Consider the following 21,897-nt stretch of genomic DNA (forward strand, 5'->3'; position numbering starts at 1 on the left):
CCGCACATCATGGAACAAAACATCTCCGAGCTGCTGAAAACTGAGAATATCGACGCAGTTGCACGACTAGAATAGTACCATCATCGTCAGGTCGCGAGCAGCCGAGGGGGTCTCCATACCGAGAGGCAGGACGTTGGTGGGGTGAGGCGGAGTGATGTAGGTTTCCGTGAAGTTGGCATTGCACATGTTTCCCACGCAGCAGCAAAAGCGTGAGCGTCCGTTGAGGATATTGGGGGGCGGCACCGACACGAGGCACTCCGACTGCCGGCAGTTGAGCTTCTCTCCGGGCTGTAGCCAGCAGCCTGTCTCGGGCATCACAGCAGCAAGCACACGTGCAAGCACACGTGTATAAGACAAAGACACACACACACAGGTGCACGCATGCACTTACATGCAGCAACAACAACAGCTGCCATTCGCCACGAATTGGAGGTGATGTTACCACAGTGCTTGGGCCGGGCTAGGTGCACTTTAAGGCCACGTAATTTGTTGAAGGCTCTGGCAGGTCACGGGACAGACCCAGGTGTTACGGATTGACCAAGCTCAATATAGCACCCACACACGTCCTGAGCGAGTCGCCTGACAAGTCAGTAATTGTCTTGAGATTTTATGGAAGTTTTGTGAAAAGTTTTGTGAACGGCTGATGTTGTTGCGGCAACGTTGCTCTCAGCAAATTCATCTGGCTCATTAACATAACTCACCGATGCGCGACCAATTTGTCGATTGGAGTGCGAGACAAGGTGCATGCAGGTGAGAAAGATTTGATCGTCAAAGCATAACGAGAAATGACGGCTGTCAGTCACTCCAACGTACGATGCATTTAAAGAGAGAAAAGTACAAGAGAAAGGGCGCCCGTCAAGTGCACACAGCTCGGTGCAAACAGACAGAACGGTGTTTTCTGGGCTCCCTTTGAAAATTCTCTTAATATCTGTGACGTGTGATGGTGTCACCTTTGGTTGGGTTGCATCTATTTATTTCCCTTCCTACGAGTTACATTGCGATCGTGCTATTGGCTTCATGTCACAATACAAAGAAACTTCCATTCAGAACTCTCGCTTGTATGTACGTAATGCACACCTTGTAATGGGGAACAGCTCTGGAAAAATGACACCACATATCTCATTGTGCAGTCTCTTTAAGAGGCACTAGAAGCCACCGTTAATATTCTCTGCAAACAGTGGTTGTTGCCTAGCAATGCATCAACATTTTACAATCTCAGAGCTGGAATAAACCACAGGCACAAAAAACTATTTAATGTTAAGATTTATTTTCTGCAGACATTGATGGCTGGGCTTAGACCATTAACTCGTCACAAGTTGAAAACCAAATGTAATCACTCGTGGCTGCCTGGATTCAAACCCAAGTTCAGAGCAGTGCCGGCCCAACGCTCTAAAAAAGTATTCATCCCCTGAGTTTCCAATAACCTCACCGATAAAGCATCCTACTGCTACATATTTGCTGCTTCTACACAAGCCACCTAGTCTACAGCAAGCGGTCGGTACAGAGTAGCAATCTGTGAGCCTTACAGCTGACCTCACCGATAACATTTCCCGTCACGTTACATTTGTGCTCCTAATTCATCGTATGCCTTTGTGGTCTACGGAGACCAGGGTGGAAGGAGGGCGACTTAGGGCACACAGTCAAACCTGAAAGTTGAATAAGAGCAAATTACAGCTCTGTGAAAGCATACTCCAAACCGTAATGGATTGAAAGAAAAGCTTTAGATTTATTTCAGGATGCGGAAAGAGGCTGGGTATAGAAGTTACTAGCGATGACAGGTGTTTGATACGAGAACGGTTTGAAGATGAAATTACAGCATGTGGAATGCACTGTATGAACCAACCGCAAAGCGTGTCCACACCGCTACGGCGGAGGCGCTGTGTCACGGCGGGATTATAATGACATGACGCAAAATGTCAGATGCCACATTTTTGCTTCCTAATGCAGAAGGCACACAAATATTCCTAAAATGTAGCTTCGACAAACTCAGTTAAATGAAATGATGTGATAAATGGAGTCAAAACAAAATTAGTCGTCGAGCAAAAGGCAAGGTTCACAGGAGACCGGCAAGAGTCAGGCTCGTACAAGATGAGGTCAAAGAGGCCAATCTGCACCCTGAATCGCCACAAGCAGTGGGTCCTGGTTCATTATTATTATTGTGCTAGTTTACCCAGGACAACCTCACTGAATCTCAAGACTCTTTTTAGGGAGGGTCCTATAATGTTTATGCAATAGGGTGATGTGTAATCCCAAATTAGAAATTTACAGGTACATTTTCAGTTTTGGGAAGTTTGGCCAATCCTAGTTACATTGTGTGCTTTTTTATGTTGGAAGGAAACCAGAGAACCCAGAGAAAACCCATTCAGAACAGGGGGTGAGCATACAAAAACTCGAAGCAGAAAATATCCTTAGTCGGCAATCCCTTTTGGCCACGAGTGTGACTGCTGCACCACCCTGCTGCTCTGGTTAGAGGTACTAGACCAGTGGTTCCCAACCTATGTATGGACTTGCGGACCACCATCAACACTCAAAAACAAATTATGGCCCACGATGCAATAATAAACTTGGTGTTTTGCAAAAAAGATAGTTTCTACAAACAGTTGCACAGACCATTTCCTACGGCTCTGCGGAGTCTCTCCACGCAATGCTCCCCGCAAACCACACGTTGGGAACTGCCCGAGATCACGGTGCACGCGAGACTGCAAATGAAGGGGCAAGTAGGTGGCTAATAGAAGGCAACATGGCAAGTAGGTTGCTGGCATATGTGTATGACTTTTTCAGGTCTTCTTATACAATGGGGTTTTCTGGGCATTGCCTTCCACTAAAAAAACCTTAGAAAAGGAACTGCCCAAGCATGACAGTGCAGGATCCTCCAAAAAATGAGTCATGTGACTCAGTTGAGGGCTATGATTGATACGAGTAATGCGGTAAATTTCCACACACACTGGCATGCAACCAAATCCGTGGCGAGCGCGGATAATGACATCATTGTTTGGTCTGCATTGTACAGCATCAGCTTAATGCAGAGGGTAGCGGTTGTTATCTAATGCTCACTTGATCACCCTCTCTCCATGCCACATCCACACATGCTCATTTTACCCTGCAGCCTTTCGAGTTCTCCTAGCGGATAATTGTTTGTCACTACTGACTCCTCTAGCCAGAGCAGTGAGCAGCGAGCAGCTCTCTAAGCTCGTTACGGTAATGACTAAATTAATCTTAACGGACTGCGCCGGCTGCAGCATTCAAGCACAGCTCAACATGCATCCTTACAAGCAGCCAACGCGAGCTCATGTGATAGAAAATGGAGAGAAGATTAACATTCCAGCCAGTGGCCCTTCTTCCAAGCAGAAAGGGCAGAAACTTCTATGACGTTCAAGGGACACAAGGGCTACCACAACTGTAGGTGCTCTGTAGGCATGAAAAAAATGTGCCATGGAATGCAGCCTATCGTCTACAACTAAGTGGCTGTGAATACACTACGTTGCCGTACCAAGCCTAGCACATGGCAAGACCTTATGGAATGAGGAAGAGCTGTTGGTATACAAAAACAAGGACCGCATTATACTGTAAAGGCTGTTTGGGCGAGTGCTGTTAGTCAGCACCTGTTAAGGCCCGCGCAGCCCACGAAATGTGGCCAGCACCACGGCCAACCACCTTTGTCTACCCACTTTAAATGTTAATCCCCACCAATTCTAGCTATCGGCGAGGAATTGACCTCGAGTTGCTGAGTTTGTAGTGCAGTGCGCTAACCACTGCGCCACCACTCTACCACTACGCTGGCGTGCACACGTGAACATAAACTCGCACACGCACACACACATGCACCCACACACGCTAGCATACACACACACACACGATCACACGCGTGCTCACACACACACACACACTCATGATCACACAAGCGATCAAAGACACATCGACGCACGCATGCACACGAAGACACACACAGGAAGCACACCTTGCTTGATGATGCGGTAGTTGCCGCTCGGCTCCTTCTCCCACAGCCCGTAGCAGTGGCTGTTCTCACGGCAGGGGATGGTATCGTTGTGGGAACGCGCGGGCAGGCCGTGCCCGGCGGCCGAGCCGTTGCTCGCCATGTCGTCCGACCACGCGCAGAACATCTCTCCGCTCGGCTTGGAGCCTGAGGAATAATAATTAGTACATTCGATATTCACGCCACTCTTACCGCAAGGCTATCATCGCGAACGTGCTACATTTCACGGACAGTCTGTGGTAGTTTCCCAGTAGCGGGCTACGTTGATGTGTGTAATATGAATGATTAATTAGTGGGTAAGTTTTGAATTGTTTGGCATGTTTGGACGAGGAAGTTGCACACAGTGGCCTATTTATTTCAAATGACGTCAGGAGATCCCTAGTGTCCATCGCGAATCAGACGGTGCGTAGTATTTTATGATTATTTCACCCAGAGTATTAACCTGGGTAACCTGCCAGATTCGAACCACAAACATATGCAACAAGCGTCAAACGCCCTTACCGCTGGGCCATACCATTCGCCCCGAACATGGGCAACACGTGCACAATGCATAAACACGCACACAAAATAATTGACACACACATTTACACACAAACAAATCATACAGAAGCATCATATTTATACTGTAGGAATACGATGAGCTATAAAGCTCTTTTTCACAGATGTCCAGTAGATACACACAATGCACACAATGCACGCAACGTGCGCGTATACAAGTGTAGTAGGTTCGAATTAGGTGCACACACACACACAGCTTGGAGGCAACACTATTTATTAAACGGTAAGTAATATAACACTGTACATGAGGTGGTGACCACCTTCCTCAACTCACTAACACTCTGGAACGCGACACAGACTGGACCAGGCAGGCAACGGCCTGCCTGGCCCAGGACGACGACCCATGATGTCTTCACTTCGGAGTACAGTACAACAGCCTCGCTCCTCGTTCACACCACGCTTATATCTGCTTTTGCGTGGCTGGCTCCGCCCCGGTGTGGCTGGCTCTCTTCAGGCCACGCCTCCCTTCCCAGGACACGCCTCACTTCCCCCACCTCTGGGAAGGTCCGGATCCCTCCACCACGTGACCCTCCAGGCACCCCCTTGGGGCCCCTAGCCTTCGTACAGGCCGACACAGTAGTGACCGTTCTATGTCACTACATCACCCCCCCCCTGTATAAACACACAGCCGTCCCCGGCTGTAACACAACTGTGAAACATCGAAAAGGTGTGCCTCCGAACCAGCAACATCAATAAATGACCGGCAACCGATAAGAAATACAATCACGTAATATATACAGAATCGACGAGGGTAAAAGGGAACTGCATAGAAAACGGGGGAATTAACAACAAATATACATGAAAACTGGCTAACCCACTTACGCTCCAGCACAGCCCCCCCCCCCCCCCCCGTGAGAATCACGCATGCACTGACATGGGAGTGTGGCCATTGGAACGACGGCGTAGGCAATGAGCAAGGAGTCTGAGAGGCATGTAGAGCAGCCAGTCTTCAACGAGTCCATGTGGCCGGGCCTGGGGAACCAGAAGCGGCCCAAAGGGCACGGCCCCTCCCCCCAGGAGTCAGAATAGGAGGAGCAGGAGTAGCTGACGCATGCTCCACTCCCCCCCCAGTCCATAGCCGGTCGGCATAACCGGCGACTCCAAGGTGCCAGGTAGATACTGCCTCCTGTGACGAGAACCAAACCCTCCTGAGGCATCACTCAACGAACACTCTCCTCCACTCTTCGGACATGACAGTCACCCGTTAGCACCCCCCCGCCGTTCCGACGTGGCGTCACAACCAGTAGCACGCGTCGGCCATATCGGGGGGAAGAATTTCCATGTTACCACCCCACCGCCTTTCCGACGCGGCGTCACAACCAGTAGCACGCGTCGGCCATATCGGGGGGATTTTAACCCAGTCTCTCTCCAAGACTCGCATCGCAGCATATAGCTGTACCGACCGAGCTGAGACCCAGTCTCTCTCCAAGACTCGCATCGCAGCATATAGCTGTACCGACCGAGCTGAGACGACCCAGTCTCTCTCCAAGACTCGCATCGCAGCATATAGCTGTACCGACCGAGCTGAGACGACCCAGTCTCTCTCCAAGACTCGCATCGCAGCATATAGCTGTACCGACCGAGCTGAGACGACCCATCGTTCACTCACTGCACAACATGCCCGCTAACAACTGAGGGATACAGTCCCAACGTAACAGGACAACTCCACCTGAACCTTACAAATCTCCAGCCCACTGTTTCAACGCACCTCGGAGTGTCTCACTCTCCGGGCCGTCAGGTCAAGCCATCAGACACAGCATGATGGGACCACACTCTCTGAGCCATGTGAGCGCACAGCCCACTAGGCTAGACAAGCCACGGAGTGTCTCGATCTCCGGGCTGTCAGGTCAAGCTGTCAGACACAGCATGACGGGACCACACTCTCTGAGCCATGTGAGCGCACAGCCCACTAGGCTAGACAAACCACGGAGTGTCTCGATCTCCGGGCTGTCAGGTCAAGCTGTCAGACACAGCATGACGGGACCACACTCTCTGAGCCATGTGAGCGCACAGCCCACTAGGCTAGACAAGCCACGGAGTGTCTCGATCTCCGGGCTGTCAGGTCAAGCCGTCAGACACAGCATGACGGGACCACAATGTTCGTGTTAGACACGCAACTCTCACTGGGCCATCCTGGTCAGGATCTGCGCCCCAAGATAAGTGACAGCCAGCACCACAATTCAAAATCCCTGGCAGCATGTCACCATCGCAATTTAACACCATCACAACACATACAATTTTAATTATGATCCCCCACAGAACTGATCCAATGCCGAACAGGTACGCACAATTTGTGACGATCCCGAATATTCAATGGACACAACAATACACCTCGCATCCCGTATCCGTACACATCATCTCCGAGACTCGCATTGCAGCATGCAGCTATACCAACCGAGTGGAGAGAGCAACGCAATTTGACAGCAATTAACGGAAACGCACCCCCGATCGATGTAGAACACAAGGGGCATTCCCGCACAAAAGACATCATCTGTGCAACAACGGACAGGAGCCAACCAGTGAGGTTGAAACACACCGAACCTGTCATTTCAAAAACCCCTTCAACATTAACCATGGGACTCAGGGCATTCGAATTTTGAGAGCAAAAAAACTATACACAAATCCCAAGAATCGCCGAATTGATTAATACAGTATATGCAGTACATGAAATTCGTACAGTCAATCATTTTGCGCAATGCTCCATCCAGTCCCCACATGGCAACACACACAATCAATACTCCAGACAATCCGTACATAGTAAATAATCACAAGCAAGTACCCAACAGTCCATACACTGTTAACAATTCCAAGCAAAGCTCCATACGGTCTGTACCTTGGCAACAATGACGATCAAAGTTTCTTACAGTTACACGTGACAATCACGAGCGAAACTCCATACAGTATACACAATAACAATGGCGATTTCGCAACAAAACGATGTAACAACACGAGTCATTAACACGCAACCTACAGGATATCAACAGAGCTCGGGACACCCAATAACGAATTAATCATTAACTACACCCAGAAGATACCGATCTCGACGCCGTAATTAACAACAACACTTGTTACAAGCAGAAACCCGCATGGTCGCCGCGTCAATTTATCACGCACACAACCGGACGAACACGCTCCGCAAACCAGCGAGTTAAAAAAAACACACGCGATCGCAACCCGGCACACGCAAGATGGGTGAAGATATTATTATTTTTCTTGGGGCCGGGTGCTTGTCATGTCACGACTCGCCTGGCAAACTGTGAATAGCGGAGGGCGGCAAGGTGGAGCACTGGGACGGCCCGAAGAATCTTTCATGGTGAACACGGCCTGCTCTTGCGAACCCATCCACCTCTCGCGCTCGAGCAGCAGACTGGAACTCCCCCTCTACAGGCGTTGATGTCGGCGGGAGCGGCATTTCGGCAGCAGGAGCGGCGTTTTGGCGGAAACCGCGACCCGAGCAGCCGCCGAGTTGGCGGGAGCTGCGTTTTGGCGGGAACCGCGACCCGACCAGCCCTCGAGTTGGCGGGAGCGGCGTTTTGGCGGGAACCACACCCCGACCAGCCGCCGAGTTGGCGGGAGCGGCGTTTTGGCGGGAACCGCGCCCCGAGCAGCCGCCGAAATGGCGGGCCCACCGCGTGGCCCGCATGCCCGGGCCTCCCCCGCCAGCCCCCGCAGCGACGATGGTGTCCTCTCCCCACGGCTCCGTCGCTCCGTTCCCGATGGCGGCGAAGCAGCAGTGCGATGCCAGTCCCGCCGCTCCGCGTGCAGCGCCATCTCTCTCTCTCTGTCACCGGGGCTGCCATCCCCGGGGCTGTCCGAAGGATGGTCGTCACACCGTCCCCGTTGTACGAAGGCGTCCAGGTGAGTTTTATATTTGTTTTTCGTGTGCCCATTTTACTTCCCTAGGATAACACCTAGCAATATTTATTTTTCCACCTTCTGACGCCAAATGTAGAAGGTTCGAATTAGGTGCACACACACACACAGCTTGGAGGCAACACTATTTATTAAACGGTAAGTAATATAACACTGTACATGAGGTGGTGACCACCTTCCTCAACTCACTAACACTCTGGAACGCGACACAGACTGGACCAGGCAGGCAATGGCCTGCCTGGCCCAGGACGACGACCCATGATGTCTTCACTTCGGAGTACAGTACAACAGCCTCGCTCCGCGTTCACACCATGCTTATATCTGCTTTTGCGTGGCTGGCTCCGCCCCGGTGTGGCTGGCTCTCTTCAGGCCACGCCTCCCTTCCCAGGACACGCTTCACTTCCCCCACCTCTGGGAAGGTCCGGATCCCTCCACCACGTGACCCCCCAGGCACCCCCTTGGGGCCCCCAGCCTTCGTACAGGCCGACACAGTAGTGACCGTTCTATGTCACTACACAAGTATAAATCATATAGAAATATAAGACATACACCCACATACATAATTGTAAATTATTGTACATTATTGTAAACAAAAATTGTAAAGACCGAGGTTTAATTCTTGGCCATGAATAACATTGTCACGAACATAACTAACACTAGTGAGCGACATTTGAACTGGTCCTGGGCAACATTGCAACCCCCTCAAACCCCCACATCCCACACTGACCAGGTCGCGCATGTGGTGCATCAACTTCTATGACCAACATGGGATTGTATTGACGATACTTCACCATGTTGCTCAGTGCGGGCTGGGTGAGGCACCCAAAGACCAGATCAGATATCACTTGTCAATGACGTGGCTAACATCGCTGGTCGAGTTCCTCCTTCACCGACATAGCAAATGACCGTAAATTGAGAATCTTTATACAGGTAGGAACAACAGTTCCACACTGCCCACCAGGGATTATTTGTCTGTCGTGCATAGCCCCTCCCAAACATGTACGCTCCCGGATTGGTTGAAGTGTGTCACGTGACCGCGAGCTTTTTGTCGTGCATGTATGCGCTGTCCAACCAAGTTCCTACCTGCCCACTCTGAAGGAACGTGTTTTAGACTGGAGGAATCTGATGAGCTATGAAGCTCTTTTTCACAGATGTCCAGTAAAATGTAAAACATTTCACTTGGGTAACTGGGTTTCATAACACAGGGCGTTTACTATTGTACCACTGCTCTCCCAATCATCCCAATGCAGGACCATGAAAAGTAATCTTTAGCCTTAGGGAGGCTTTCCTGGGTAAATAATTGGCTTTTTTTTCAAATCCTCGAATGCTCAATATTGATGAGCGGACATCAAACCCACTCCCTTTACAACTGCTGGGCGACACACTATACACCCAACACTGGTAACGACCCTGCCGAAAGAAATTATAATAGCAGGTGAAGCCGCGAACCAGCGGGTGCATTAAGGTTAAAAGTATTATATCCATGAAAATGAAATGCACATTTTGATGACTTCAAATAATTCATCAGTGCCACATAGAAACATCATACGTCCACTTGCTAGAAAGACTACACTGCCAGGGATCTCGGCAGCACAGTTCAGGCTTCGAGGATTGCCTCTCCGCGTTCCACAGCAAATTGGGGAGGACAATGTATTTTTATTTATTTATCGATATTGCATGCAAACAGGCACACGGTTTGCATGGTGGTGGACGCATGTACATTAATGGGTGGTGAAGAAATTTACTTCAGTGGATAAAGATAAGGGGGGGGGGGGGATAAGACATCTGAGAAATAAAGGTGTGAACAACAAATCTAGAAAATATTAACCATCTTAGGCTTCATCATGGGACCTCCTTTGCCAGTACCAAAATATGATCATAGGTTTTTCCCCTTTTTCTGGCAACAAAACATGTGTCAAGATGTTAAAACACCAAAATGAAACCTTTTCAAAGGAATCATGTCTGCATTAACCACAATGCTTGTGGTCACAATGCAAAGAAAAAACATCCACACGCCTTTTGGCGTCCTCTGGTCTAACACCGTTTGAGACGAGGCTCAAAAGAAAGCTGTCTCTGGTGTGGACCAATCAGTTTCAAGGACAATGCATATATTATCAGAGTATGTTTTTTGTTTTCATTTGGACCACAAGCATTGTGGTTAATGCAGACATGATTCCTTGTAAAAGGTTTCATTTTGGTGTTTTAACATCTTAACACCTGTTTTGTTACCATAAAAAAGGGGAAAAACCTATTATCACATCTTAGGCTTTTTGATGACAGTTATTATAACTCATGCAAATGATCTCTCAAGTAATGACCGATAAGAGCAAACCAAAAGTCATGCGTACTAAAAGTTCAATGCACAAAATAAAAATATGATTGGAGGGACACAGCAGATTAAGTTTATCGAGGGAAATTACTGAAGCTAGACTGGGATATAAAAAAAGATTAAATAAATAAGGGAGCAAAATGAGGTTGAAGTGCTTTTGTAAAACTGAATTTGACAGTGAAAGCAAAATTCCATGATGCCTAAATAAGAATGTTTTCAATAAGCGTATATTTCCTGCTATGGCATGCTTCACCACGCTGGTCAGCGCAGATTAGGTTAAGGGAGGAGGGCCCAAGACTGGTTCAGATATCACGAGCCACTGATGTTAGCCATTGCCAGAAGTTGAACTCAGCTCGCCAGGTTATCGCACAGTGTGATAAACACTGCATTACCACTCCACCCGTGCATACAATTTGTTGTGTTAATCAGCTTTATTGTGCTTAAGACTCGGTGAGGTTTTCCTCGCTAAATAAAGGCCACCGCCATTGCCGCGTGAGTTTATTAACCTTCATGGAGGACAATTAAAATCGCAATAGGCAAATATAAGACATTTAACCTTTTTTGAAAGCTCTAGTTTCACATTACAAATGCACAAAAATGATAACCACGTTGAAAAATAACAGACAGGCGAGTCTGCATACTTGGAACATCGTGTCACCAAATCTTCTGACTGCTCCACGTCCACTGTGAATTGCAATGAAGCGCACTTCATTTACACTCAACAATACAATACACTTCACATTTTGGACAGAATAATAAATATGGTAAATGCAAGTTTTGTTTGAACGTTTATGAAGACGGTACTGTGCTCACTAAATATTTAAAGACATTCAGGTTGTGACAAAAGAAAGTGCAATAATACAACAAGCCAAGAAGGAAGGGGCCTTCATCGGACGCTATTAAATACTGTAAATGGGCCTGCGGACAACACGCAGGTCTATTGTGCGTTTTTTTTGTTCTTTCTCCAAACACAATTTAATTGCCCAAAAAATTCCTAGCCTGGGGTAGCTCTGCGCTTTGGGGATCTAATGCATTGTGTCAGCCGACTGAGGCAGCTCTTTTAAAATACCGAGTAAGACAAGTCAAGGGCATGAGTGGAAAAAACCCGATTTTTCCAGCGGCAGTCATCGGGTTTTTTCTTTAATAGAATTAAAACCTGGTTTAATGAATACGAAACTCTGATAGGCTTAGGCTGCTTCCTCGTCGGTGCTGCTATCGTACTCGGGGCCATCGGGCACGGGGTAGTCGTAGAATGCAGGCAGGTTGGTCTTAATGAACACGAGCTTCTCCACAATCGTGGGCGCCAGTGAGTTCCTTAGCTTGGAATGGATGAAGCCCATCTTTGAGAAGTTGGCGAAGTGCGGTTCTACAATTAGAACCAATTAAACTGGATTTCTCCCAATCTCAGATGATCGGGTTTAATATAAAAAGACAATTAAACCCGATTGTAAAAAACCCGACTGTGCCACCCTTGGTCAAGGGCGAGTAAGGCGAGGAATTAGGGCTGGGTGAATGCTGTCTCCATGCGGCAGACTCAATAGAATCAACTCCGAGACCTGAGTGTTGCACAGCAAGCGATCGGCAGCGACGCTCGTTGCTGCTGACATCTTTAAAATAAAAGTTCTCCTCTTAGATTAAAAATAAGCACGTATTCAACAGCAACATAAAATATCCCTCTGGTTTGAGAATTCATGTCATAGTTCTTTAATAAGATTATTATTGTCAGACCACCCTATCCCTTGAAGGTTAAATCTGGCTAAACGTATTCATATGGAGCCAGTTAATTCACTCAGGATGTATGCTGTGGCTCACATTTAGATTTGGAATGTCCACTACAGCACCCCATGTTATAGTTTACTTTTGCAAATTGTGTTTAGTCTTTAACATCTAGTTTTATCGCTACCTCATCTCTGCAGTAATTGGAAATACAGTAATAGAAAAAAATAAATCCCTTATTTTTTTACAACTGATTTTCAAAGAGCATTTTTTTAATACAATGTCTGGCAAAAGCATTCCATTTCGACGGATGTGGAAAACACTTTATTCCACAGCTCGAAGGTCAAAGGATGCGACCCGTTTTTCTCTTCTCTGCGCCGCATTAGTGCGCTAAAACGACAGGGCAAGAGACATACGCACAAGCAACATCTGTGGCGTCACAACAGCAAAACACAAAACATCATCACAATCGCGGCTGGGCTCTCAGCCTGCCCTAATTGGAGTTTCTGTCGTCGGCAGGAATAACAGCGCTTTCCGGCCGATAACGTGTCTCCCCCGGTAACAGGAAGGCAGGCATTGCACAGAAACGGGTCTGCCAGCTATCATACCCATTTGGACTTGTTTTGTTCTCTCGCTCGATCACATGTATCCGAGCATACCTCTACAAGGGAGGCAGCCTTTCTACAACAGGATGTGGTTGTGGGTATGAGACATCCGCCCTGTTCAGCAGAGCATAATCAATGTCGTGTGGTGGATCATTGGAATTTTTTTCTTGCTCCTGAAACAAAGCTGGGAACATAATACTTATTCCAGGATCACAGTGTGAAGCGAGTTTGCAATAAGTGGGGTGCTGATGATTTTTTATATTGATTGATAACAAAAATATGAACAGATTAAAATACATTCGAAATCTCATAATGTAACCATGTCATCTAATTTTTTGTTCACAAAGGTTTAGAAAAAATTACCAATGTATAGAAACACGACAAAGCGTCATCTTTAACTCATGTGTTGACTAAAAACGAACCCCTCACACTTATTTGTGTAATATCCATAAGTAGCCCTGTGCGCAAGATGATTTTTTTAAATATACATTATGAGATTTAAAATCGTAATTTACATTTACTGTAATCGTTTAAATGAATTCCAAAGTGAGCATCATGATATGGAAAGATAGGAAATCAGTTGTATAAATAGGAACAAAATTCTCTCTAAAAGATGCTGACGATGATCTTTATCATCATGAATTACAGGCACAGTGTACCTATGCAGTGACAGAAACTCATTAATATTATGTTTCCAAAGCAGTTTGTATTAAAAAATAATCTACACTGATGTCGCTGGTTTGACATATCGCGCATGAAGAACATGCAAGAAACCTTTTCTATCTCCTAAAAATATATATTTCGGAGCGGCATGCCACACTATTTTAGAAATGCTTAATGACACGTCAGTTCACAGTGGCATCGCCCCCACAAGAAATTTAACACCAGTGACACCGACACAGCATTTTACCATTCCCTCTACGTAAAGGTCACCACTGTCATTTCTTTGGTCACATCAGTATGGGCAGCCCTTCATCCAGCAATGGACAAATCAAGGACGATGATGAGAAGCACGTTTGTTGATGAAGAACAAGAATGGAGGTGAGCGACTTTCATTCATCCACAGCAGCGCTCCAACAGCGGTAACATTTTGAGGTGTGACTATTTTTGGATTAGCTCGGTGCAAACCAAAAAAAATCAATGTGTGATATTAAAAATAATAATCCAATCCATGCCGCAATAGCAGCATCTCATAATCACCATGAACCTTGAAATGTTCATACAAAGCAACACATAGATTTATATCAAATTACTTATGTCCCCCAGATATTTATAAAACATTTATTGTGTTTCCCTGCATGCGTTTTTACAAACCAAATCGATGTTCTTCCTTGAACCGGAAAAAAACCCGAGAGAACGATAAATTATTTAGTTCCTCCCCTCGTCTCGTTCAGATCAATACGAGAGACTTGGACATACATCGTGTATGTCCGCAACAACACAAATAATTTGGATATATAACGCAATCCGGCTGCACCACCACTACCACCGGATCGTGCCATCCCTTTGAACCGAGCCACCTCCGTCCCTCCCCTGGCGCAGCAACGGGTAACGCAACAATGGGAGGCGAACATGCGGCCTGGCGGGATGCCCGTTAGCGCCAGACACACCGGCACCGTGCAAGAACCCGCGGACCAGGGTGCGGCAGGGTGGGTGGGGTGAGGAAGGGGGCCTTTTTACACCGCTCTTGCTGAACGCAAAAAAACACCATCGGTGCGTTTCCCGCTCCAGCACGCTCGGGCAAAGCCATTGAGATATTCATGTTTTCGCAATGCTAGTAATTGCAGTGCCACTTGCTTAATTATACTGCATACAAAAAATTAGGACGTGGTGAGACGTTATGAATCGTGATCTAAATTCAACTGTGAGCCTCTGCTGAGCGTTGACATCTGAAAGATCAGATCCTCGCTGGTGTGCGGGTGATGTGGCGACTGTGATTAGTTAGGATGCTTGATGCTGTTCAGCAGTCAAGCGTTTTTTCACACTAGAATTCCAGTATTTTGCATTAGTTTCACAACGGAAAGCAAGTATTGAGATCAAGAATTTGGAATTAACACTTTTACTCTTTCTGGGATTTAGTTCAGTTAGTGCATCAGCTTGACTCCAAATCATTAATGTAGCCCATAACCATCATCATTCCATTTGCTCTCAGTGAAACGACAGCCAACTGTTGATGCTGCACAACTTAGTAGTATGCTCTGGTTCCTGCCATAGACTTGTGGAAGTGTTACCACTCGCTTCTGACAAAATAGATTAACTCTACCCAATGCTTGCGCATGACGAGACTAACATGTCTATGCTCTTCGAATTGTACACCATCCTTTATGGGATTTTGATACCTACTGCACGTTATTTGGATCCATTATTCCTTGCCTCAATAAATATTGGTTACCACGCAACACAATAGGACTCATGGCAGACACAAGTGTGCCTGTCACATCCTGCACAATACCCTTTAGAAACCGGTGGCAATATTTATGTCATTGATATTATAATTATTATTATTTAATAGCAATAAGGTATGTGGTTTTGTCACGAGTGAAATAACCGTTCACTCACAGCACTAAACATCGAATTCTTGCCCCAAATTACAAGAAACAAAGCCATCATATTCATTTGAAACTGGCAATAACTTATTTATTAAGCATATCACAAACATAAAATTTTATCCAAACGTAGTAAAGTGTGTTGGAATGTTAACAAAATATAATTACGTCGAAAATATATATTTTTTGTCTGGTCTATTAGGATCTGTAACTGGGGAGGTTACCAGATTTGTCCAAGTAATGGGTGTCATTTGCAGCCTAATAAACACGAGACTGAATTCCTGCAAGCGGGAGGCGGGCCCCCTCCTTCATGAGGCAGAAACGGTACTCTCAGGACACGGCAAAGCATCACTCCCAGCAGGTGCTTGATCACTGTAAGTGAAACTACATTGTTAAAGACATAACACAGATGAGAAAACGCCAAATGCCGGGGACTTTTGAAATCGCATGATGATAACGATTCTAAAACTCATCACACATGCATTGAACTGTGCAGGTAAGGATATATGTTTTTTTTATTCGTGTCTATTAAATGTAAGCTGGAGGGATGGCACAGTGGTTAGCACTATGAACCTGGGGATCCGAGTTTGACTCCTTGCCACAGCTAGCGTCACTTCAAAGTGAATAATATCTGAACCGATCCTGTGGCTACCACCTTCATCAACCAACACTGCCCAATGTGACGAAGTATGGTTACACGTCTCCCATGACCGACAACAGTGGGGACATCTTCATCCAGCAGTGTATTTACAAAACGGTTATAAAACATGACAGTATTATGTGTCCATTGTATTTCCAGTATATAGGTTCACGTGATCACTGCAGCCACCAGAGGCTGCTATATGCAAGTTTCCCATTTGTTTTGTTCAACCAGATGTGAACTCAAGAGGCCAGGATGAGTCTCATTTACATTCACCACAATATAAATAAAGTCCTTTAAAAAGTTTTTAAAAACAACGGTTTTATTAACAACTTCGTTTAACTCACGGTCGAGAAGTACGTCAATGGCGCAAGAGACAAACGGCGCAAGCTTTTTGTGCGAGCCGATTCCACAGTTTAGAGACCGCTGCGTTTTTGACCTCCATACAAATATATAATTAATAAGCCGTCCATAATTTTTTTTTGCAATTGCTTGAAAGGAGGCAATTAATTGATTAATTGATGCCGATTTTCACACAGGCATGCATTGTCACCGGATCTGAGTACGTGCGCAAAATTTTGAATTGATTGGACAACAGGAAGTCGACAAGATTTGACCACGACAAACACAAGTGAAGTTAAACAAAACCGTTGAGAAAAAAAATCTATGTATTATTCATATCGTGATCCCAAAAAGTGACGCTAGTAGCTGTTTTCCCTCTGGAACTCCAACGCTCTACAGTCTACATCATGTTGTGATCTGTGAGCGGCCACTGCGTTGTTGAGATGAGATTGGAGCATTTATGGCAGCGTTTAGCTATTAAGACCCTGCCATAAACCTCAGTGTAATGGAATTGGTTATGGCAATCTATGATCTTATCTTCGACTCATAAAACCACTGTACAGACCAAGCTTAACAATACGCACACACCAACATCTCCATACCTTGTTCAGCAATTGAAGTCCAGCTGGGAAATCTATTGTTACGATTATCTATATGACATCACTGGCCATTTCTCCGTGTGTGTGTGTATTTTGGGCCTTACCTAGTGACATTAAAAATTTGGTTTATATTACAGATTTTAAATCACGAGTATAAATTGAAAACTAAATTAAGTCCAACACAGCCGTAACAAGCATTATTCACTCATTGGCTGGAAACGTGAAACGTTTTCAGTTTGAATCATCACACTATGTAACACAATGTTTGTTCCTGGGTACTGAGTGTTATTTTTTAATTGCTTATGCCTAAAAAGTAGAAAAAATGGCTTTTATTCCTCACAAACTTTGCTTTTGTGACCAGGACTTGATGTGAACGAAATACACAAATGCACACGTTTCTCATTGAAAATAGGTAAATTTCAAAATATCACTGTCCTGGTCACAAAAGCAAAGTTTGTGGGGAATAATAGCCATTTTCTGCACTTTTGAGGCATAGGCAATTAGGAAATAACACTTAGTACCCAGGAACCAAAAAAATATTGTTGCAGTGTTATAAACCAGTTTCAGCATCGTTATACGTGCCCACCATGTCTCGTTCTACTGGCCGTGAACCTTACCGAGAATACAGGGGTGGGTGGTAGAACACAGGGGTGGTAGAACACACGTGTTGCCCTCTTGCTCCTGTGCTCTGTGTCTCTCTGTCACTAGAGGGTCCCGCACCCCCAGGGTCTCTCACTGGGCAGCCACCACGCACGCAGGGAGTCTTCCAGGCGATGTTGAAGAACGACAATGGTGCTCGTTTATTCGCACCGACTCACTCGCTAACGCACCGGCACACCAATCGGGCCTGCAATGTCTTATCCCAGGGCAGGACTTTGATGTACTTGCAGTACATAGTTATCAGCAATTGTATTCTCCTTTAGCAATTTTGTAACAGTTGCTGTATTAACAACACGCAACAAAAGGTGACACTTATGGCCATGAAAAGCCCCGTGACTGACATCCATAAGAGCCTAATAGGCAACACATGCTGAGATGAAACCTTGCTTAAGAAAGAAATCCTCACTTATTTTGTCTGTTACAGCATGGTTTACGTTTTTGCTCATTATTCGTCGCTAGTTTGTCAGAATAATTTGAATGGTCCAGTCTTGGAGCAATAACAACACTACTGTAGCCAACAACATTCCCAATGGTTGAGTTGGTCGGTGGGTCGCACAAAGTAACAATTAATGATAATAATTGACAGCCGTTTGTCAATCCACTGCTGCATGTCGGCCTCCCCTCACAGTGCAGGTCATGGGAATTATTTGACCATCGGTTGTAAATTTTAATTTCGCAAAAGAAAAAGCCACTTACCAACTGTCTAAAAAAAATAGTTGTACATTATATTGTCTACCTTGACTTGCTTCAAGGCAACTGGGTCAGTGCGTCCTGGCGAATGGGAGAGATAAAAACAAATCAGATATCACGAGCCACTGATGTGGCCCAGACTGAAACTCGCAGATCCCAGCTGAGTGGCGCTAACTGCTGCAACACTTTTTTTCGATTTAAAGCTTTCGTGACTGCAGGGATTCATATTCTAGGTTCTTTCGGTAAAGTCACGTAGAAGGGAAATTATAAAATAATTGCTCGTGTTGCAATCGAAACGTCGTGAGAATTTTATAGTTAAATTTTTCTCATTTTATTACTTCCCTTCTATGTGACTTTACCGAAAGAACCAAGAATATGCTGCAACACTGTTTATCCCAGCTACAGAGTGCTCGGGCATCATTCACACGCAAGGCTGTCTTATACCAAGAAGACGAAATGCACGTAACTAAACCGCACCGGTGTTTGTGGATGCTACTTGCTGTGCCTGAGAGGCCGTATTGCACTGCCTGCTCAAATATTCATAGCTAAAGGCGGTAAAATCCAGCCTCCATTTGGCTAAGAGTTAATCTCTCCATATACAGTACCTTTGAGGCCCTGAATTTTTTTGTATGTAGTCAGCAACACCATTTGATCTACTACTACATTGACCTCAGCTTTGGCGTTTCGAGGTCAAAATAATTTGCAATAAATCACAATTATGCCCCCATTGCTCAGGTGTCATATCGAAGCGATGCCATTTACAATTGACTTGCTCTTGTCACTAAAAAAATGCATGTTTATCTTTTGCATTGAATCTCCCTCTAGTTAGTTTTAATGGGGAGACTGGCAGATTTAGTTTTTTAAAGGCACACAAAAGGTGACCATTAATGTCATCCAATGTTCTTGATTTTTAAAACGTCAGCCGTTACACGTTGGTTTGGCGGCTGTATATTTTGGGCTAAAACCCAAGAATACTGGACCACACAAATGTTTTGATGTATTGGAGTTCAACTTACTGGTGGGAAACATTTCACGGTTGTTACTCACTGTATCCATTCGGTGTCTAAACAAAGCTTTTGTCTTCTACTTTCAAATACACTTCTGCCACGCAGCAGTCACCAGGAAAATACATTACCTGGTTGTGCATTGACCTTTGTGGCCCCATTAGCCACTGAAGGTGTCAATTTTAAACCAAGATGACCACCAAATTAAACATTGCGCTCAATAATTAAAACCTCAATATCCAGTGAAGCGTTGATGATTCATATAAACTATGCCAGAATTACTACAAGCGCCCTATTTTAAGTAAGGAACGGTGGATAATGCATTGACATGTCCGTGAAGAGGTCAGAATGCATGGCCATGACGGTGATTATAATTTTCAAAGCGTTGTCCCATGCTGGTTTATTACAACCTTGCTGTGTATCGCTGTTACTGAAACAGGCACACGTACACACAACAACAGCCAGTAACAACAATAGCAGCTGAGGGCGTACATCCTAATGAACAAACTGAAGGCATCACAACAGCCGATTATAATTGCACAGCAGCTTGTAAAGTGCAGTTGGCCATCTGTAAGATGTGTTGTGGAAACTAGGAATTCAAAATTGACTCATTTGAGATGCATATTCCACTGTTATGGAAACAAACCTGGGATCCAGGTGGTCGTGTACACATGCACACAACGTAACAGAATACGGTGCATACGTCAACTTAATGCATACTGATTCACACGTGGTTCGAACTATACACACAACTGATACATGCATTATACATAGTTAATCAATTACACACAAAGACAAAGCCCCCCCCGTATAGCCTTAACAGTTTGTTAAGGCAAATGCTGTTAGCAGCACCACGCCCGCTCGCCTTTGTCTCACCCGTACCTATGTTTACACATCGCACCAGCAACCCATTTGAAGCAGGGTCGACCTCGATGCACACATCACACGTCAACAGTTTACACATTACACGTCAACAGTTTACACATTACACGTCAACAGTTTACACATTACACACTCACATATACAGTACTATACAGCCCGTACATTACAGTACAGGCACACACCGTAGTTCATAAAGTAAACACATCACACACCGCGCGCATCACACGCACCGAAATGAAACACCATTCAAATCACTTCCGATAAAGAACAAAAGCGGCCGCTATTGCTGCGTTGGCATCATCATCATCATTATCGTCTGCATCATCATCATCCCAAAACTTGAGTTCTCTCGACTTCGGACCCCGTACCTGCACCAGGGACCAACACCATCGCCGCCACGGTCCAGGGAATGAGCGCTCCAGCCATCATCATCACCATCACCACCATCACCGTCACCGTGACCATCAGTCAGCGAACGCTGCGCAAAATCTCGGCGACCCTTCCCGTGCGTGCTTTCGTCTCCGCGACAAGGACACGCTCCCACCTCCTCCTCCTAACTGGACCGTAGGAGGGAAACCTTTTCCACGGATCTTCCCACGCTGGGGGATACTCTCGGCTCGGTGGTTGTGATTGTGGCGGCGGAGGGGATGGATGTGGTGGGATGAGTGGATGGTGGAGGAGGCTCCGACAAGACGTCACCGCCACAGTAAAACCCCTCCCCGACAACACCAGCGCAGCAGCCTCCCTCGCCTCCTCCCTCCCGTATCCAACAAAAGGCCGCAACGAAGCTGCACAAATACATCAGCGGTGGTATACTGGTAGGAACCTCATGGTTACACCAGCCCACAGGGGATTATTGTGTCCGTCCGTCCGTCGTGCATCCAAAAATGAGAGGGGAGGGGCTGGGTGGAGAGGGGGGGATGGGGAGGGAAGGGGCTGGGTGGAGAGGGGGGGGAGGGAAAGGGCTGGGTGGAGAGGGGGGTGGGGAGGGGCTGGGTGGGGAGGGTGGGGCTGGGTGGGGAGGGTGGGAGGGGTGGGGAGGGTGGGGGGTGGGAGGGGTGGGGAGGGTGGGGGGTAGGAGGGGTGGGGCTGGGTGGGGGGGGTGGGAGGGGTGGGGCTGGGTGGGGAGGGTGGAAGGGGTGGGGCTGGGTGGGGGGTGGGAGGGGTGGGGCTGGGTGGGGGGTGGGGTTGGTCACCCCGTGGTGCCCTTATAAAACATAACGTTTAACCTACTCACGCCGGCTTGTGCCCGCCCTCACAGTCGGCCATATTTGCGGAATACACCACGCCGCCGTTGACCCTGTCCATTGACCGAGCAACCCAACGTTCCTACCAGCTTCCTCCGCAGGAGGAATGTGTTTTTTGGTGGGCGAGTGGAGCGGTGGGGTAGTGGTTAGCGCACGGAGCGCTTTGAAACTGAGGTTTTATTGCCGGCCACGGCGAACAACATCCGTGAGCT

At 46.5% G+C, this 21,897-nt stretch overlaps 1 protein-coding gene across 2 annotated transcripts in view; it reads right to left on the bottom strand.

Moving 5' to 3' along the window:
- Positions 1-21,211, bottom strand: part of LOC144741152 (bone morphogenetic protein receptor type-2-like) — a 51,272-nt gene extending 30,061 nt beyond the window's left edge. The window contains exons 1-3 of one of the 2 annotated variants that reach the window (XM_078623802.1): positions 20,807-21,211; positions 3,959-4,141; positions 120-302 (exon numbers count right to left, since the gene is read on the bottom strand). In XM_078623802.1, the coding sequence (XP_078479928.1) occupies positions 120-302; positions 3,959-4,141; positions 20,807-20,903 (463 nt within the window). In that variant the 5' untranslated portion in view covers positions 20,904-21,211. The remainder of the gene's footprint in view (positions 1-119; positions 303-3,958; positions 4,142-20,806) is intronic. The other variant, XM_078623851.1, reaches the window with a different exon arrangement.
- Between the last annotated feature and the right edge of the window lie 686 nt (positions 21,212-21,897).

Source organism: Lampetra planeri, chromosome 1 (genome assembly GCF_965212315.1).
Source record: "Lampetra planeri chromosome 1, kcLamPlan1.2.h2, whole genome shotgun sequence".
NCBI classification, from domain to species: Eukaryota; Metazoa; Chordata; class Hyperoartia; order Petromyzontiformes; family Petromyzontidae; genus Lampetra; species Lampetra planeri.